The sequence below is a fragment of the Paraphaeosphaeria sporulosa genome (genome assembly GCF_001642045.1).
Source record: "Paraphaeosphaeria sporulosa strain AP3s5-JAC2a unplaced genomic scaffold CC84scaffold_2, whole genome shotgun sequence".
Taxonomy (NCBI): Eukaryota; Fungi; Ascomycota; class Dothideomycetes; order Pleosporales; family Didymosphaeriaceae; genus Paraphaeosphaeria; species Paraphaeosphaeria sporulosa.
Genome location: NW_017253361.1, coordinates 3,260,170 through 3,275,998, shown reverse-complemented (window position 1 = coordinate 3,275,998; position 15,829 = coordinate 3,260,170). Strand labels below are relative to the sequence as shown.

At 54.0% G+C, this 15,829-nt stretch overlaps 6 protein-coding genes across 6 annotated transcripts; 5 read left to right on the top strand and 1 right to left on the bottom strand.

Annotated features, from left to right (window-relative positions):
• The first annotated feature begins 174 nt into the window (after positions 1-174).
• On the top strand, positions 175-2,383 carry CC84DRAFT_483775 (pyruvate kinase). The gene is made up of 5 exons (XM_018186458.1): positions 175-328; positions 426-868; positions 1,047-1,880; positions 1,929-2,010; positions 2,057-2,383. The coding sequence occupies exons 2-5, from the start codon at positions 453-455 to the stop codon at positions 2,306-2,308; spliced, it is 1,584 nt and encodes a 527-aa protein (XP_018040779.1). The 5' UTR covers positions 175-328; positions 426-452; the 3' UTR covers positions 2,309-2,383.
• A 258-nt stretch (positions 2,384-2,641) lies between these two features.
• On the top strand, positions 2,642-4,382 carry CC84DRAFT_1161364 (mRNA triphosphatase CET1). The gene has a single exon (XM_018177713.1). It carries the CDS (start codon positions 2,794-2,796, stop codon positions 4,111-4,113), a length of 1,320 nt encoding a protein of 439 aa, XP_018040778.1. The 5' UTR covers positions 2,642-2,793; the 3' UTR covers positions 4,114-4,382.
• Positions 4,383-4,782: 400 nt separating this feature from the next.
• On the top strand, positions 4,783-8,874 carry CC84DRAFT_1138924 (26S proteasome regulatory complex, non-ATPase subcomplex, Rpn2/Psmd1 subunit). Its single transcript, XM_018176213.1, has 5 exons — positions 4,783-5,193; positions 5,252-5,421; positions 5,532-6,085; positions 6,133-8,382; positions 8,431-8,874. Exons 1-5 carry the CDS (start codon positions 5,054-5,056, stop codon positions 8,689-8,691), a joined length of 3,375 nt encoding a protein of 1,124 aa, XP_018040777.1. The 5' UTR covers positions 4,783-5,053; the 3' UTR covers positions 8,692-8,874.
• A 25-nt stretch (positions 8,875-8,899) lies between these two features.
• Positions 8,900-10,850, top strand: CC84DRAFT_1161362 (mitochondria protoheme IX farnesyltransferase). The gene has a single exon (XM_018177712.1). It carries the CDS (start codon positions 9,067-9,069, stop codon positions 10,594-10,596), a length of 1,530 nt encoding a protein of 509 aa, XP_018040776.1. The 5' UTR covers positions 8,900-9,066; the 3' UTR covers positions 10,597-10,850.
• Positions 10,851-11,625: 775 nt separating this feature from the next.
• CC84DRAFT_1138919 (uncharacterized protein) lies at positions 11,626-12,383 on the top strand (the record flags this gene model as incomplete). The annotated part of the gene is made up of 2 exons (XM_018176212.1): positions 11,626-11,772; positions 11,841-12,383. The coding sequence occupies 2 exons, from the start codon at positions 11,626-11,628 to the stop codon at positions 12,381-12,383; spliced, it is 690 nt and encodes a 229-aa protein (XP_018040775.1).
• Positions 12,384-13,229: 846 nt separating this feature from the next.
• On the bottom strand, positions 13,230-15,678 carry CC84DRAFT_1237122 (uncharacterized protein; the record flags this gene model as incomplete). Its single annotated transcript, XM_018183891.1, has 3 exons — positions 13,230-14,988; positions 15,066-15,469; positions 15,506-15,678. 3 exons carry the CDS (start codon positions 15,676-15,678, stop codon positions 13,499-13,501), a joined length of 2,067 nt encoding a protein of 688 aa, XP_018040774.1. The 3' UTR covers positions 13,230-13,498.
• Between the last annotated feature and the right edge of the window lie 151 nt (positions 15,679-15,829).

Genomic DNA, 15,829 nt, shown 5'->3' with positions numbered 1-15,829 from the left:
AAATGTTGTCCTGAGAAGTCTGGGCTTATCTGAGGAGCTTGGCTGCGCCGTGATGCAACGCGTGGGTGGGGTGTGAATGGCAGCAAAAACAATGAGCGTAACACGGCGCCGACGGCCCTGCATCCTTTCCCATGTTGCTTAGTACTGGCTGGATGTAATTTGGTATAAGATGCACGCATCCCGCGGTTGCAGAGCTCCTATCAAACTCTGCCTTTCTGCACGCTGTCGCACTGGCCCCGTGAACTCGCGCTGCCCCACTACGACGCTTCCCAAATAAAGTGCGAAGCTCTAGCTGCTCAACCCCTCCCAACAGTCCAACACTTTGCTGGTGAGTTCGGCCCCACGACCTTGACGACCCTTACGACACCGCAATTGGTCTAAATCTGATTGCCTCTTCTGTTGCTGATTTACCACTTTTTCCGCAGCACCAAAAATCCTCCAGACATCCCACCATGGCTAACGCGCTCGACCACCTCAACTCCGGTCGCACCAGGATCGAATGGCTCTCGCAGCTGAACACTGAGTACACCCCGCCGAAGGCGTACCGCCGCACATCCATCATCGGCACGATCGGGCCCAAGACCAACTCTGCCGAGAAGATCAATGCCCTTCGCAAGGCTGGTCTCAATGTCGTGCGCATGAACTTTTCGCACGGCAGCTACGAGTACCACCAGTCTGTTATTGACAATGCGCGCAAGGCCGAGGCTACGCAGGCCGGTAGGCCGCTGGCCATTGCCCTCGACACCAAGGGCCCTGAGATCCGCACGGGCAACACGCCCGATGACGAGGATATCCCCATCAGCGCGGGCGATGTCTTGAACATCACCACCGACGATGCGTACGCCACGAAGAGCGACAACAAGAATATGTAAGACCGCCAGAGAGTGATTCCCGACGCATTTCGATTCCGGCTACCGGGCATCGGATACGCAAGCCGCTGAGAGCACTTGAGCTCTTGGTGTTTCTAGCGCCCATCTGTGCACTGTGTACCCTGAGATTCGCCATGCTTGCGTCTTGGTATCGGGCTATCGACTGACAATGGCTAGGTATGTCGACTACAAGAACATCACCAAGGTGATCGAGCCCGGCCGGATCATCTACGTCGACGACGGAGTCCTCTCGTTCAAGGTCTTGGAGATCACCGACGAGCAGACGCTCAAGGTTGAGTGTGTGAACAACGGCAAGATCTCCTCTAAGAAGGGTGTTAATCTCCCCAAGACCGACATCGATCTTCCAGCGCTCTCGGAGAAGGACAAGGCCGATCTGAGGTTCGGTGTCAAGAACAAGGTCGATATGGTCTTCGCGTCGTTTATCCGCCGTGGTAGCGACATCACTGCCATCCGTGAAGTTCTCGGTGAGGACGGCAAGGACATTCAAATCATTGCCAAGGTCGAGAACCAGCAGGGTGTGAACAACTTCGATGAGATCCTTAGGGAGACCGATGGTGTCATGGTGGCTCGTGGTGATTTGGGTATTGAAATCCCCCCGAGCCAGGTCTTCATTGCGCAGAAGATGATGATCACCAAGTGCAACATTGCCGGAAAGCCCGCTATTTGCGCCACACAGATGCTGGAGTCTATGACCTACAACCCCCGTCCTACCCGCGCCGAAGTCAGCGATGTCGGTAATGCCGTTCTCGACGGTGCAGACTGTGTCATGTTGTCCGGTGAGACCGCCAAGGGCAACTACCCCGTGGAGGCTGTGACTATGATGCACGAGACGTGCCTGCTTGCGGAGGTCGCTATTCCCTACGTCAACGCTTTCGACGAGCTGAGGAAATTGGCTCCTATTCCTTGCCCGACCACCGAGACTTGCGCAATGGCAGCTGTCAGTGCGTCTTTGGAGCAGAACGCTGGCGCGATTCTCGTTCTTACCACCAGGTAAATTGAGCACTGTTCTGGGCTGCCACAACGCTAACAAACGAGCAGTGGTACCACCGCACGCCTTGTGTCGAAGTACCGACCTGTCTGCCCCATCATCATGGTCACGCGTAACGAGATGGCCGCTAGGGTATGATCACACCTACCTTTTCGAAGCACAAAGCTGACAAAGACAGTATTCCCACCTGTACCGTGGCGTATACCCCTTCTACTTCCCCGAGGAGAAGCCCGACTTCAAGTCATCCCCGTGGCAGGAGGATGTCGACCGTCGCCTTAAGTGGGGTATCATGAACGCAATCAAGCTTGGCGTGCTCAGCAAAGGCGATGCTGTTGTCTGTGTTCAGGGCTGGAGAGGTGGCATGGGTCACACCAACACTCTCCGCATTGTTCCCGCTACCGAGGACTTGGGCCTCGATCAGGAGGCTTAGATGCAATGTGCCAGCTTTGTGTAATGAAACGCTTGTAAGTCATGTGCAGCATGAGATATTTAGAGCTAGACCGGGCGTGAGGGGAGGCGTAATGGACACATGGGGATCATGATAGCGCAGTAAATGAAATGGAATGAATACATGGAATCTTCAACCCTCCACACTTGCAAGTACGTGGGTTATCAAAGGCCCATATGTCAACGCATGTCCTGCGATTCGCGCGCGCGGCCCACACCTCAACAAACACAGACATTGGTCCGAAAAGAATTCCTTGATCGCATATCTTAAGCTAGTTTCTGTCGAGAAAAGATGTTTCCGTGGTTCCCTGCTTACTGTTCGTTCACAACTTCATTCACCACAAAGACCCGGTGAGGCTTAGCTTAGTCACCCGGCGCGGCTTCAGGCAGGTGCCAAGCAGTAGTGTTGACCACAAAGGACAACACTGGCACAAGCTGTACTTGTGCCGCTCTCACAACTCCGCCCATATGGATATCGCCGCTCTAGTTAACCCCGTGTCAGAGTCGCTCCCGCGGCGCTCGCCGTCGGGTTCGCATAACAACATACTAGCGCCGAGCCCTGCGCTTGAGAGCGCAAAGCTTCCGACCACTCCCAGACAGTCACACACCACCGATATGAGTCGTAGACGCAAGCGACACGATTCGAAGCCCATATGGGCTGTTCGCGAGGACGAAGTCTTTGATGGCAAGACACTTCAACAAGATATCAACGAACGCCAGCGCCAGCAGCCTCCCAAACCGCATCCGCAAGCGCAACCCCAACCGCGCCCCCAGGCTTCCCCATCACAACCGCTGCCAGGCGCCTCGCGCAACGGCCATGCTCAAACACAACCTCACCCGCAACCCTCCAGTGCTGTGCAGCATACAACGTCTGCGGCGCTGGCTGGCTTCGAGCGGCCTATATCCCACGACCCGCGCGTCTACGACGAGATACAGCGCAAAGTCTGCGATTTCCTCTTTAGCAACATTGTCATCAACGATCGAATCCGGAGTCTGCTCCAAGAGGCACCGGATACAATGGTGGAGGTCGAGGCCCGCTGGGGACATGTCGTTTGGCGCGAACAGAATGAGCGCCTGACAGGGGTGCACAGCACAGAATGTGTTCTCCATTCTGCGGTCAGCCAGCGAACTAAGTTCGATAGCGTTATGAACCTCCAACAGCATCAGCAGATGAACAAATACCTCAATAAACAGGTATTTCAGGCCAAGCCAGGGAATCCTAACAACCGACCGGAAATTGTGTACAAACACACCAAACTCGTCGATCAGCAATACGAACTAGGTGAGGAGGCCTTGTCACGGCTTTCTCTTGCGGCGCAGAGCATCATCCGGGCCAGCGGCAAGCAAGAACGCATACGTGTGTCACGCGATCAAAAGACAGGCGAGGTTGTCGCCGCGATTATCAAGCATAAGGTGAACAACCTTGAAATCAGCTCACCGCAGACGGAGTGGGACTATCGGATTGGCGTCAACATCGAGATAGTCTTCCCAGGACCGTTGGATGGTCTGACAGAGGTAGTGGAGAAGGGCAAAGGGGTCGAAGCGATGAAGCGTTACAAAGACCGCATGTCATACTCGTATAAGGGTGCATATCAAATCGACTTAACCCAGGTTACGCAAGACGGCCAGAGGATACATGAATTGGAGCTGGAGTTGGAATCGAATGTCCTCCTCGAACATGGCGACCGAGTGAGGATTGGGCAGCCGAACGAATACGAATCGCTGATCAACGGCATGATTAACAACCTGAGGGTTCTATCACGCGAAGTCACACCTCCTAAGCGATAGAGTCGTCGAGGCAGTGGGTAGGGAACTATCGGCGATTGCCATGTTGACAACACCGCTCTGGCTAAAGATGCGATGGGCTAGCCGCGTGCATAGCTATCGACGATTCCTTTTCGAATTGACTCGCCGAAATGGCATGTATTAATACTTGTAGTTTTTCGGATCATTGGGCGCTTTGAAAATAATGAAGCTCGACCACGATTCTGGAAAGTTTGGGTTTCTGAACGCATAGTACGGAGTTTGAAAGTCAATGATACCCCATTTTTTGCGAGGAACTCTTCTTCAATACATCAGGGATGTCTGCCCCGAAGTCTAACTGATTTTATTGTGATCACCGAATAATAACCAGCGACGGCTGGAGCAACAACAACCCCGCCTCTCACAACTCCATGCTACGCGCCGGGGACGCAAAGCATATGTTGGATGGCCGGTGTCAGTCCGGGCGCGTCTCACCAGGAACGACAGGAAACGAGGGTAACACAAGCAGTATACAGGTATGCATTTCACTTCAATCGATTCTCACACAACCATATCTGATGTTCCAGTTAATTTCTTCTCCCCTGCTCGTGAAGTCGTGATGTGATGCCTAGCTTTGGTAATCGGAAGCCGCGCACGGACCCCTGTCGTCAGAAGCAGAAGCTCCGACCGTGTTGTCTCAGGACCTCGCGCGCGTGGATGACACCCACACCCACCAACAGCTTGCCATCTTCATTTCCCACTCTCCCTTTGACCGCGTGCCCCTTACCCCGCAGGTATTTCCCGAGGCTTTCAACGATCCTGCCGCTGAACTTCGGTTCCGACAGCTCGCCTGCTGGGGCGCCACTCCCAGCTCCATCTCCATCTCCTTCTACCGCCTTCGCCAGCTCGCACCTGCAACACCAGCATCGCGGGCACCACTCTATTCCTCTGAGATAAACCCTCCAACCGCAAAGCGTCTCGCAATATGGTCGGCCTCACCTCAGCCGCCGGCGTTGTCGGCTTCCTTTCGGAACCAGATCCGGCCTTGCGGTCCTTTGCCCTGCACCGGTTGAACGAGGAAATTGACCTCCTATGGCCGGAAGTCGCTGGCTCTGTCAGTCAAATGTAAGCGCCTTCACCCTCCGGCCGAACTGGTCATAGATGAACATGCTGACCGTCCCAGTGAGGAGCTCTACGAGGATGAATCATTCCCCGAGCGAGAACTTGCGGCCCTCGTCGCCGCAAAGGTCTACTATCAGCTGCAGGAATATAATGAGAGTATGGTCTTTGCGCTCGGTGCCGGGAAGCTGTTCGACATCCACCATGCTGGGGAGTTCGAAGAGACGATCTTGGGTGAGTGTTCCCCGCAATTTCACAAAGTTCACCTCATGGCGACAATGTCGTCTTGCTATCTTGCAAAGGGCTCATTCGGTCTTTACATGCACGACTAACGACGGTGATAGCCAAATGCTTAGACACATACATCGCCTTGTCCGCTATGCATAATCCTCCGACGCCGATTAGCAGAGCGAACCAGGCCCCTCCCCAGCTAACGACATCCTTCGATCGCAACGCCACCGGAGGCGCCAGCACATCAGCAGGCCTGACATCTCCGATAACGCCCTTCTCACAGTCGGCTTTGCCTTCGAAGTCGTTACTCTCTCGCGAGGATTCGTCGACATTCGATCCCAGCCTTCCCGGAGGTGGCAACGCTGGCGTGGCAGGGGCCCACCCCACCCCCCTTGTTCTCCAACGAAACGTACAGAAGAATCTCCAGGCGACCATACGGCGAATATTCGAGAGCTGTTACGAGAATGGCGATTACAAGCAGGTGGTCGGAATAGCCATTGAAGCTAGGAATCTTGAAGTCCTTCGGGAATGCTTTCTTCAAGCGAGCCAGGAAGAGAAGAAGCAGGGCAAGAGCCCGGCTGGCTCCCCTAGCAAGAGCGAAGAACTGATGGAATATGTTTTGGACATCTGCATGAATGTGGTGCAGGAACGGGGACTAAGAAATGAGGTAATGATCTTTGGGTTCTGACGGAAGTTCGAGCTAACATATCGCAGATCTTGCGCCTCATTCTCGATTTGCTGAACGAGATCCCGAACCCGGACTATTTCTCGATTGCGAAATGTGTCGTCTATCTCAACCAACATTCTTTGGCATCGAACCTCATTCAACAACTCGTCAAGCGCGGCGACAGCAAGTCGCTCGCTGTCGCTTACCAGATTTCTTTCGACATCTACGAGAATGGCACACAAGAGTTCCTAGCAAAGGTTATTGAGGAGTTACCAAAGGAGGAGAAAAGCGAGGAGAAGCCCTCGGCCAACGGTGACGCCTCACAGAAAGCTCAGTCCGACGAGGCAGGAGAGACCACAGGACTACTCTCGAACATCGACACGAGCAACGTCTCTGCCAGTGTCTCACGCGCAAAGCAACCGAGCTCGACAGATGAGGAATTGAAAGCTTTCGCATCTGTGCGTGAGGTGCTTCAGGGCACTAAGAGCATTGAGCTGAATCTGGAATTTCTCTACCGAAACAACCACGCCGACAAGAACATCTTAAACAAGATCAGAGACAGCTTGGAGTCTAGAAATTCCATCTTCCATACTGGCGTTACGTTTGCAAATGCGTTCATGAATGCCGGTACCACGAACGACACTTTTTTCCGGGAGAACTTAGATTGGCTGGGCAAAGCCGTCAACTGGTCCAAGTTTACCGCCACAGCTGCTTTGGGTGTAATACACCGAGGAAACATCACCCAAGGTCAGAAGTTGCTCGACCCGTACCTGCCCAAAGATACCGTATCGTCTGGTAGTCACTACGAGCAGGGTGGATCCCTTTACGCTTTAGGTCTGATCTACTCGAACCATGGGACCCACGTGCTGGACTACCTTCTGAAGCAATTCCAAAACGCATCTGAGGAGGTTATTCAGCACGGAGGTGCACTTGGATTGGGTGTCGCCGGTATGGGCACGGGCTCCGAGGAAATTTTCGAGGCTTTCAAGGCTATTCTATACACCGACTCCGCCATCAACGGAGAAGCTGTCGGTCTCTCCATGGGTCTTGTAATGCTCGGCACTGGTAACATCAAGGCGCTCGAGGACATGATCCAGTATGCTCACGACACTCAACACGAGAAGATTGTTCGAGGTCTGGCCATGGGCATGGCTTTGATCATGTATGCTCGGGAGGAAGCCGCCGATGAGCTCATAAATGGTCTGCTTGACGATCCCGACCCAACTCTACGTTATGGAGGCATCATGACCATCGCCCTTGCATACTGTGGTACGAGCAGCAACAAAGCGGTGCGCAGGCTGTTGCATGTTGCTGTTAGCGATGTCAATGATGATGTCCGCAGGGTGGCAGTCATGAGCTTAGGCTTTGTGTTGTTCAGGAAACCTGGCAGCGTTCCCCGCATGGTTGAGCTTCTGGCCGAGTCATACAACCCCCACGTCCGTTACGGGGCGACTATGGCTCTTGGCATTGCTTGCGCAGGCACCGGTCTCGACGAGGCTATCGACCTCTTGGAGCCGATGATGAAGGATTCGACCGACTTTGTTCGACAAGGTGCTCTGATCTCTCTCGCCATGATCATGGTCCAGCAAAACGAGGCCATGAACCCTAAGGTGGCAACAATCCGCAAGACACTTACCAAGATCATCGGCGATCGCCACGAGGACGCCATGGCCAAGTTTGGTTGTGCACTTGCTCTTGGTATCATCGATGCTGGTGGCCGGAATTGCACGATCGGCCTTCAAACACAAACTGGAAACCTGAACATGACTGCTATCGTAGGCATGGCAGTCTTCACACAGTACTGGTACTGGTTTCCGTTGACCCACTTCCTATCCCTCAGCTTCACACCCACGGCCATCATCGGTGTTGATCAGGACCTTGAGATACCGAGCTTCCAATTCCACAGCAACACCCGACCGAGCATGTTTGATTACCCACCCGAGCAGGAGGTCAAGACGGAAGAAGCACCGAAGGCGATCAAGACTGCGGTTTTGTCAACGACTGCTCAAGACAAGCGACGGAAAGCGGTGAAGGCGCGGCAACAGCGACGAGAAAGCATGGACGTCGATCAGTCACCCACAACACCCAAGATTCCCGCTTCAGATGACGACAAGATGGACATAGACGAGGAGAAGAAGGACGACAAAGAGAAGGAGGACACACCGGCTGCGGAGACGTTAAAGAAGAAGGCGGAGAAGGAGAAGGTTGGCTACGATCTCGAGAACATGTCGCGCGTATTGCCTGGTCAGGTGAAGTACATTAGCTTCCCTGAAGAGCGATATGTTCCCGTGAAGAAGGTCAGTCGGCCACTTAATCCTGAGTTGTCCTCAGCTAACAGCAAGCAGCCTACTGGAGGCGTCATACTTGTCCACGACACCAAGCCTTCAGAGCCGAAGAGCTTGCTCGAGCTTAAGGTGAAGAAGGCGGCGCCGGCTGCCGTACCCGGTGCAGCAGGCCCATCAGGCGACGATGCACCCGCGGGGGTACAAGCTGGTCCTGAAGCAGAAGATGTAGACGACAACCTGGTAGAGGAAGGAGACGCAGAGGCACCGGTGCCTGGGGAGTTCGAGTACATTTCAGACACTGGCGAAGGCGACGACGACTAGGTATTGGTCGAGAACCAGTGAATGTTTTGTACCATTATCTTTGAGCAGCTGTTCGCCTTGTATGAGTTCAGGCACTGGGAGGCAGGAGAGTGGTGTTCTGCCCGCCCATTTAGACTTGATTGAGCAATGTATATTAGCCAATGCGGTCTACGTGCCATCATATATCTTCTGCTGCTTGTGACCATATCAACGCTCTTCAACGCTCGCAATTACTTCAACGGTGTTTGACACTCACTATTTTCTCCAGTTCAATCGCGTTGGGTTCTCAAGCGTAATGGCGACGTCGGTCCGACTAGCACCGATCTCAAGCTTGGCGGTGTCACTCGACATGCATCTTGGGCGCGGGCGAGAAGTTACCGCTTCATCCAACCCGCGATGGGCTTCCGAGCGCCGCCAATTCGATCGATCCTCACGCAAGACACGAGCTCCGTATGCTCACAATGTTGGCGCAAGCTTCTCCGACGGCCAACGCCCTGCCGACAGCCGTTTTCGAACATGTCCTCGAGCCGACATGCGGTCGCAGTAGGAAAGCGTAGGAATTCGTTCAGCAAGGATTACTTTTGGACAAACTCTACGCTTAGAGAAACTCTCGGGCAGTCGTTGGCGCGGTCAAGAAGGGATATTCAAAGCTCGATCGCCTCGGCCAGGGTAGGGACAGCGGCACCTGCAAGAAGCCCTGAACAGCCTGAACATGCAGAGACATCCGAGGACGTGCTGCCGCACCGGCGGCGGAAGAGACGGCGGGAACTGGAATCGACTGAGAACACAGAGCAGAGTTATCCCATTGCACTGGACGCATCAGCACAATTGGCAGACATCTCCTCGAAGCTTCCCCAACGGTCGTTGAAACGAGTCTTCACGACCTATCTCTCTTTATCGAAACCCAGACTTTCCTTCCTAGTCGTGCTTACCGCCACCGCCGCATACTCTCTATACCCTGTGCCTGGCCTGCTTGCGCCGGCCGCAACCGCTACGCCTTCGCTATCGACCCTTACTTTGTTCTTCCTCACCTCGGGAACAGCGTTATGCTCGGCCTCGGCCAACGCTTTCAATATGCTCATGGAGCCTGAGCATGACGCAAAGATGAGCCGTACGCGAAACCGCCCGCTCGTGCGCAAACTGATCAGCACAAGAGGTGCCATGGTATTTGCTGTCGCATGCGGAGCACTCGGCACTGGAGCCTTGTACTATGGTGTCAACCCGACCACTGCCTTTCTGGGCTTTACGAATATCGTGCTATACGCTGGCTGCTACACTCCATTGAAACGCATGCACGTACTCAACACCTGGATTGGGGCTATAGTGGGCGGTATTCCTCCGCTAATGGGTTGGACCGCGGCAGCAGGACAGTGTGCTCACGACGGTACATGGCAGGAGTTGCTCTTTGGTGAAAATAGCGCAGGAGGCTGGCTCTGCGCCGCACTTCTCTTCGCCTGGCAGTTCCCGCACTTCAATTCTCTTTCATGGTCCATCCGCGAGGAATACAAGTACGCAGGTTACCGCATGCTGGCCTGGGTTAATCCTGCGCAGAACGGCCGCGTGGCTCTCCGCTACGCTGTTCTCATGTTCCCCGTCTGCATCGGGCTGTCTCTCTGTGGAGTCACGGACATGAGCTTCATTGCCACGAGCAGCGTGGTAAATGGTTGGATGGTGTGGAAGGCCGTGGATTTCTGGCGCGAACAGGGCCATAAGGGAACTGCGAGAGGCCTGTTCTGGGCGAGTGTGTGGCATCTACCGATTGTGATGGTGTTGGCTATGGCGCAGAAGAAGGGACTGGGTGAGCGTGTATACAGAAGCATATTCGGATACGCGGATGACGAGGACGACCTGTACTACGAAGTAGGGCAGTTTGAAGAGGAAGAAGAAAAGGTCAAGGCTGTTGTGGAACGAGGGAGCACTGCGTGAGCCCTTCACATTCTTTCGTTACGATAGTAGGTGGTTTCCATGGGTCGTACTTGCCATTCTTGCCTGCTCGGTCGAGGAGCCAAGCTGATTGCTTTCCTAGACGTTGTCAAATAGTAGCTGTATCATATCATGTACTGTTATTGAGATGAGTCTGGGCTATTGTCTTGGGTGTTTCTTTGCAATGTCCGCTCGATCATGTGCCAATACGTCATGGACTGTAGGTTAAAAAATGAAACAATATAATCATCTTACGCCATGCGCTTCTACGGCTGCACTTGCCGGTTTAGCCTTCTTCCTTGGGTATGGCTCTCTGCTTTAGGTGCGTCTCTGGACTGAAACGGATACCTAATGCGTATCCGTGGCCTTGCATTTCGTCGTTGACGAGCTATTCAAAACGCGCGCGCATGACTACAGGTACAAGAAGCAAGATTCCACTGGCCAGTTGAACCCTGGCGCGGAGTTTCTGCTCAGGCGGGTCGTTTTGAAAACAAGCATTGTACGTCTGTCACACACAAAAGCAAGACTGGACGGAAGATCTTTGTACGTCTTGAATCTGGTGCTACACAGTCACTGGTAATTCCACGGGATGGTGTGTTCTCTTCGCCTCGAGATCTCGATGTTTCGCCATCGCGCCCAAGGACATCCTAAAATAATCCTGACCTCCCACGTTTCGAGCACCGACAGAGCATGTTAGCCAATCAGTAACGACGAACTATAGCTGCTCTCATCTACTCAAGATTAAATCCAATCTATGTGTAGACTTCATACTCTCGGCATTGCGGTCCCTTTTACCCGCCGGCACTGCGCTCGCAACCGACATGCGATAAGCTACCGCATCTGCGTCCATCTGGGGTGCATGCATATTGGGTCTGTCTTGGATAGTTATGCCGAGTACCGTGGGCGCGTGGCCGAGGGCATGGTGACTATTCGGGACTGTCTCCAAATCCATATAAAGTACTGCGCTCTACCTGTGATGAATACGCAGCCAAGAACTCGAAATCATCCAAAGGACTCTCGTTCCAGTCCACCATGAAATTCCTCGGTGCCCTCATCCTAGCCGCTACAGCCTCAGCGCACTACACCTTCCCTGCTCTCGTAGCTGGAGGCTCCGCAACCGGCCAATGGCAGTATGTCCGTAAGACAACAAACTACCAGAGCAATGGACCTGTGACAGACGTATGCCTCCTCTCCTCCAACTCTCTTCCCAAGTCCTTCTTCAGCAACCTATACTCACCAGAACCCAGGTCACTTCCAACCAGATCCGCTGCTACGAGCTCTCTCCCGGCAGCCCGGCTCAAGGCACCTACGAGGTCGCCGCAGGCTCCACCATCGGCTTCACTGCCCAGTCATCCATATCGCACCCGGGTACCCTTCAATTCTACATGGCCAAGGCCCCCAGTGGGCAGACCGCCGCCTCGTTCGACGGCAGCGGCAATGTATGGTTCAAGATCTACGAGCAGGGTCCTACAATCTCCGGTGGGCAACTTAGCTGGCCCAGCAACGGGAAGAGCCAGGTCACTGTTCCCATTCCCAAAAGCCTGCCGAGCGGAGAGTACTTGTTCCGCGTGGAGCACATTGCGCTGCATTCTGCGGGCAGCGCGGGAGGTGCGCAGTTCTATATCAGCTGTGCGCAGGTCAAGGTCACGAACGGTGGAAATGGCACGCCAGGACCGTTGGTCTCTTTTCCGGGAGCCTACAAGGCGACGGACCCCGGAATTTTGATTAACATCTACTACCCTGTGCCGACTTCGTACACCCCTCCGGGACCGAAGGTGTGGTCGGGTTAGGGGTTGGGGGCGGGAGATTAGATACAGCATAATAAGGCCAGTGAATCTATCATGGTGAGCATGGAAAGACTGCATTTGAGTGCTGCCTATCATTGCTTATTGAGCTCATCAACAACCACACGTCCAAACAACTGCATTGATCATGTCCTTCTTATACGTTCGAAGGCTCATACCCTACAGGATATCCAGCTGCGTGTGCACTCAGATAAAGCAATTGTCACTTGCAGCACACGCCTCACGTTCATTGTAGTCCGCATGTACGACATTCCTGATTCTTGAATCTTGTTTGGATTATATCTACCTGTACTGAAATCTACTACCACAACCCCCTAGGAGGCTCGGGTGCGTAGCGTGGCCCAGGGTGATCCGACCTCTCAGTGATCTTTAACAATCGAGAAGTCAGATGCGTCACGTACCCGTGCCTACTGGGAGGGTGGTGTCTAGATATCGACACAACAAAACTGAAATACAGAACTCCGTCTGGATATTGAGATGAAAAACTCCAATCCGCAATAATGACAACCCTGCGCCCATCGATCGCCCTGGCACATGCCACTGTTCCAACCAAACTCGACATTTCGGCGTTTGCTGAACTGCTCCCCCAGTCCGCCTACTTTGTTTGGTAACGAGGTAGACGGTTGCAGTGTGTACTGATTCCTTCCAGCTTGCGGGCTAGTGTGCACAAAGCCTGCCCACGATCTGGCAGAGTGGCTCGATGCCGTTCCTCGTCAGGCCGGAAATGCTCAACAGGGTCGCCTACTAGGAGGAAGATGTGTTATCCGGCCAGGGCAAATATGAAAATACATAAAGAAAAAAGAAAATAGGGAAAAGTTGCGTCATCCAAAAGCAACCTCAAGCCTAGGCGTTTCCCTCCTAGCTGTGAGGTGCTGACCCACCGATTCGAGCGTGCACTCTCTCCTCGGTGGGTTGGATGACGGTAGATAGAAATCAAGTTGTAATGCAAAACTGAAAGTGGAAATTTGAGAAAAGAGGGCGCAGGGTTGGTGTAAAACTGCAACGATGGGTATCAGAAAGCGCAAAGCGTGAACGAGAAATAATGCGTGCGTAAGCCTGAACAAAAGCCAGGCGGAAGAAATCAAGAGGTTGCCGCAACCTCAGAGCTCTTCATCTTCCTCGTCTCCTTTGACTGTCGACCACCGAGGAAGACCGCCGTAGGTAATGGGCGGATCCGGGGGGTTGAATAGCGGGGAGAACTCGAGCGTCTCTTCCAGGGTCATCTCTGCTCGGATCGTCTTCCACTGAGTCAAACCGTTCCACTGCATGTGGTAGGGACCTCCGAACTTAATGACGCCGGAGTCAGATGAAGCTGACGGGGCGATCGCGCGAGGCTTCTTTGGCAAGGTCGGAGCCAATTCCTCGTCATGGAAGTCGTCGTCTGCCACGGAACGCTTGCGCTTCACTGAGGGCGCGAGCTCGGAAACAGGATTGGAAGGGGCAGGTGATGCGTCCTCAGGTTGCGGAACGGTGGTAACACCCGAGGAGTCAGAGTGCAGCTCGGTGTCGTGCTCAGATGTCTCAGCAGTATCATCCTCTAACTGCAGAGTCGGAATGTCGTTGCTGCCGAAGAGCTCGTACTCGAGCGCGGAATCAAGCTCATGGGTTTCAGTAGGAGCATTCGAGTTCCGCTTTGACGGCGTGAGCGTTGTGCGAGGCCGCTTCGGTGAGCTTATGGTCGCTTTATGGTCGTCAATGTCGTTATCTGCCGCACTGCGCTTGCGCTTTAGGGAGGCCGCGTCGGCGCCAGTAGACTCTTCCATGTCTGCAGGAGTCTGGTTCAGGTTAAAATCGGAAGATGGTTTGCTTTCCTCTTTAGGTAGACTTACCTGACGGTCATACTCGGGCGAGGTAGTACCGGACAAAAGCTTTGGATCCCGCTCCTCGCTAGGCGCCACAGGCGATGCCGAGGCTGATGGTTGCGTGGATTGAAGAGGTGACACTGGAGCCTTTTCAGATTCGCTGGCTGCTTGTTCACCGAGCGTGTCTTGTGAAGAGGGCGGAGAAAGAAGATTATGAGCGGCTGTCGCCACATGCTCGCCCTGTTTCTTCTCGAACTCCGGCTTCAGGGCTTCTATATCCTTCTTGAATTCTGCATAGAGGTCTTCTTTCTGCTTTTCTAGCTTCTGCTTCGTCTCTTCATCTTTCTCCTGTAGGTGGTGCTGCAACTTCTGTTCGTACTGCATCTCCAACTTCTCGCCCTTTTTCTTGAGCCCAGAAGCAATCGCCTGGTCTGCAAAGTCCTTATAATGTTGGCTGGACTCTGCGTGTCCCTTGGCGCGGGCCCTTTTGATCGCCTTTTCCAAATGGGCCTTGTGCTTCTCTCGGCGCTCCTTGAGACGTTTCTCTACGTCCTCTTTCTCTTGCTGGCACTTGTCATTCGCCACCATGACTTCGTTCAGATTTCCAACCATTTCTAACACCTCTTCTTCTTTGGCAGGCAGCTCCTGCTCGTTTCGCAGGCGCCCCCGTTCACCCATCTCGCCGCAGGCATAAGCCGCTGAAAGATCTTCGGCGCGCTGGAGTTCGGCTGCATCGAAACCTTGAGCAACGATTCGTACACCGTTCTCCCACCGATTGATGACCTCAGCTAGGGACTTAGGCTCAATTTGCATATCAAGCTCTTTGATGCGTGCCCTGGTCTTGCCATGCCCTGCTCTAGCTGACGGAGAGTAGACAGCGGCATCGAGGAGCTTTGCACCTTGGGCATCCTGATGTCATCCGTCAAGTCGAGTTCCCAAGGCTTTGGTGGTGGCGCAGCCTGGGATTTCCCCTTTCGCAACGTGCGTAACTCGTTTGCAAATTGAGGGAAGGCCTTGTAGAGTTCGCCCAAGTCGTCAGACTGTTTGAACTCAGAAGCCTTTTGGCCAGTGGCAGACTGCTCGACTTTGTCGGATTGCTCGACCATGGGAGTCTGCTTGACGGTGGGCGACTGTTTCACGGTGGGCGACTGCTTGACGGCGGGAGACTTCTCAACTGGTGGCTCGGCCGGAACATCTCGTGGCTGGAACGCGCGAGGCATTGCGTTGGAGCTCTGTGGTGGAGGTCGAATCTCAGACGCTGCGTATAAGCTGTGCGGTTGAGGTCGATTCGCGGACGCTATGTACCTGGGCGATTCTATGGCTGGCTGATCATAGTCGTTGCGGTATCGCTCAAACGCACGCGAGGATCCGTGGGAGCTGTGTGGTGGAGACGGGATTTCTGAGCCCATGTGCTGGGGCGGGTCCATGTTGGGTGGTTGGCGGGCATTTCGACGGCTTGAATGTCGGCGTGAAGACATTTCGGCGGTGGTATACGAAGGGTTCTGTGTGTGATGTAGGGCGCGGGTTTTGTGACAAGTGCGGCAGTGTCTGACAGAACGATAGTTGAGGGGTCCGAAAAGTGCGCACGCTGGTATGGTCGATAGCGACGGTCACGGGCGGAATTTAAAT

Excerpts from the sequence above, each read along its gene's own strand:
- CC84DRAFT_1161362 (XM_018177712.1), top strand. The coding sequence starts at position 9,067 with ATGGGCTTCCGAGCGCCGCCAATTCGATCGATCCTCACGCAAGACACG.
- CC84DRAFT_483775 (XM_018186458.1), top strand. The coding sequence starts at position 453 with ATGGCTAACGCGCTCGACCACCTCAACTCCGGTCGCACCAGGATCGAA. Across the intron at positions 869-1,046 it reads AAGAGCGACAACAAGAATAT|GTATGTCGACTACAAGAACA; the intron begins GTAAGACCGCCA and ends GACAATGGCTAG. Across the intron at positions 1,881-1,928 it reads ATTCTCGTTCTTACCACCAG|TGGTACCACCGCACGCCTTG; the intron begins GTAAATTGAGCA and ends ACAAACGAGCAG.
- CC84DRAFT_1138924 (XM_018176213.1), top strand. The coding sequence starts at position 5,054 with ATGGTCGGCCTCACCTCAGCCGCCGGCGTTGTCGGCTTCCTTTCGGAA. Across the intron at positions 5,422-5,531 it reads GTTCGAAGAGACGATCTTGG|CCAAATGCTTAGACACATAC; the intron begins GTGAGTGTTCCC and ends CGACGGTGATAG. Across the intron at positions 8,383-8,430 it reads GATATGTTCCCGTGAAGAAG|CCTACTGGAGGCGTCATACT; the intron begins GTCAGTCGGCCA and ends AACAGCAAGCAG.
- CC84DRAFT_1161364 (XM_018177713.1), top strand. The coding sequence starts at position 2,794 with ATGGATATCGCCGCTCTAGTTAACCCCGTGTCAGAGTCGCTCCCGCGG.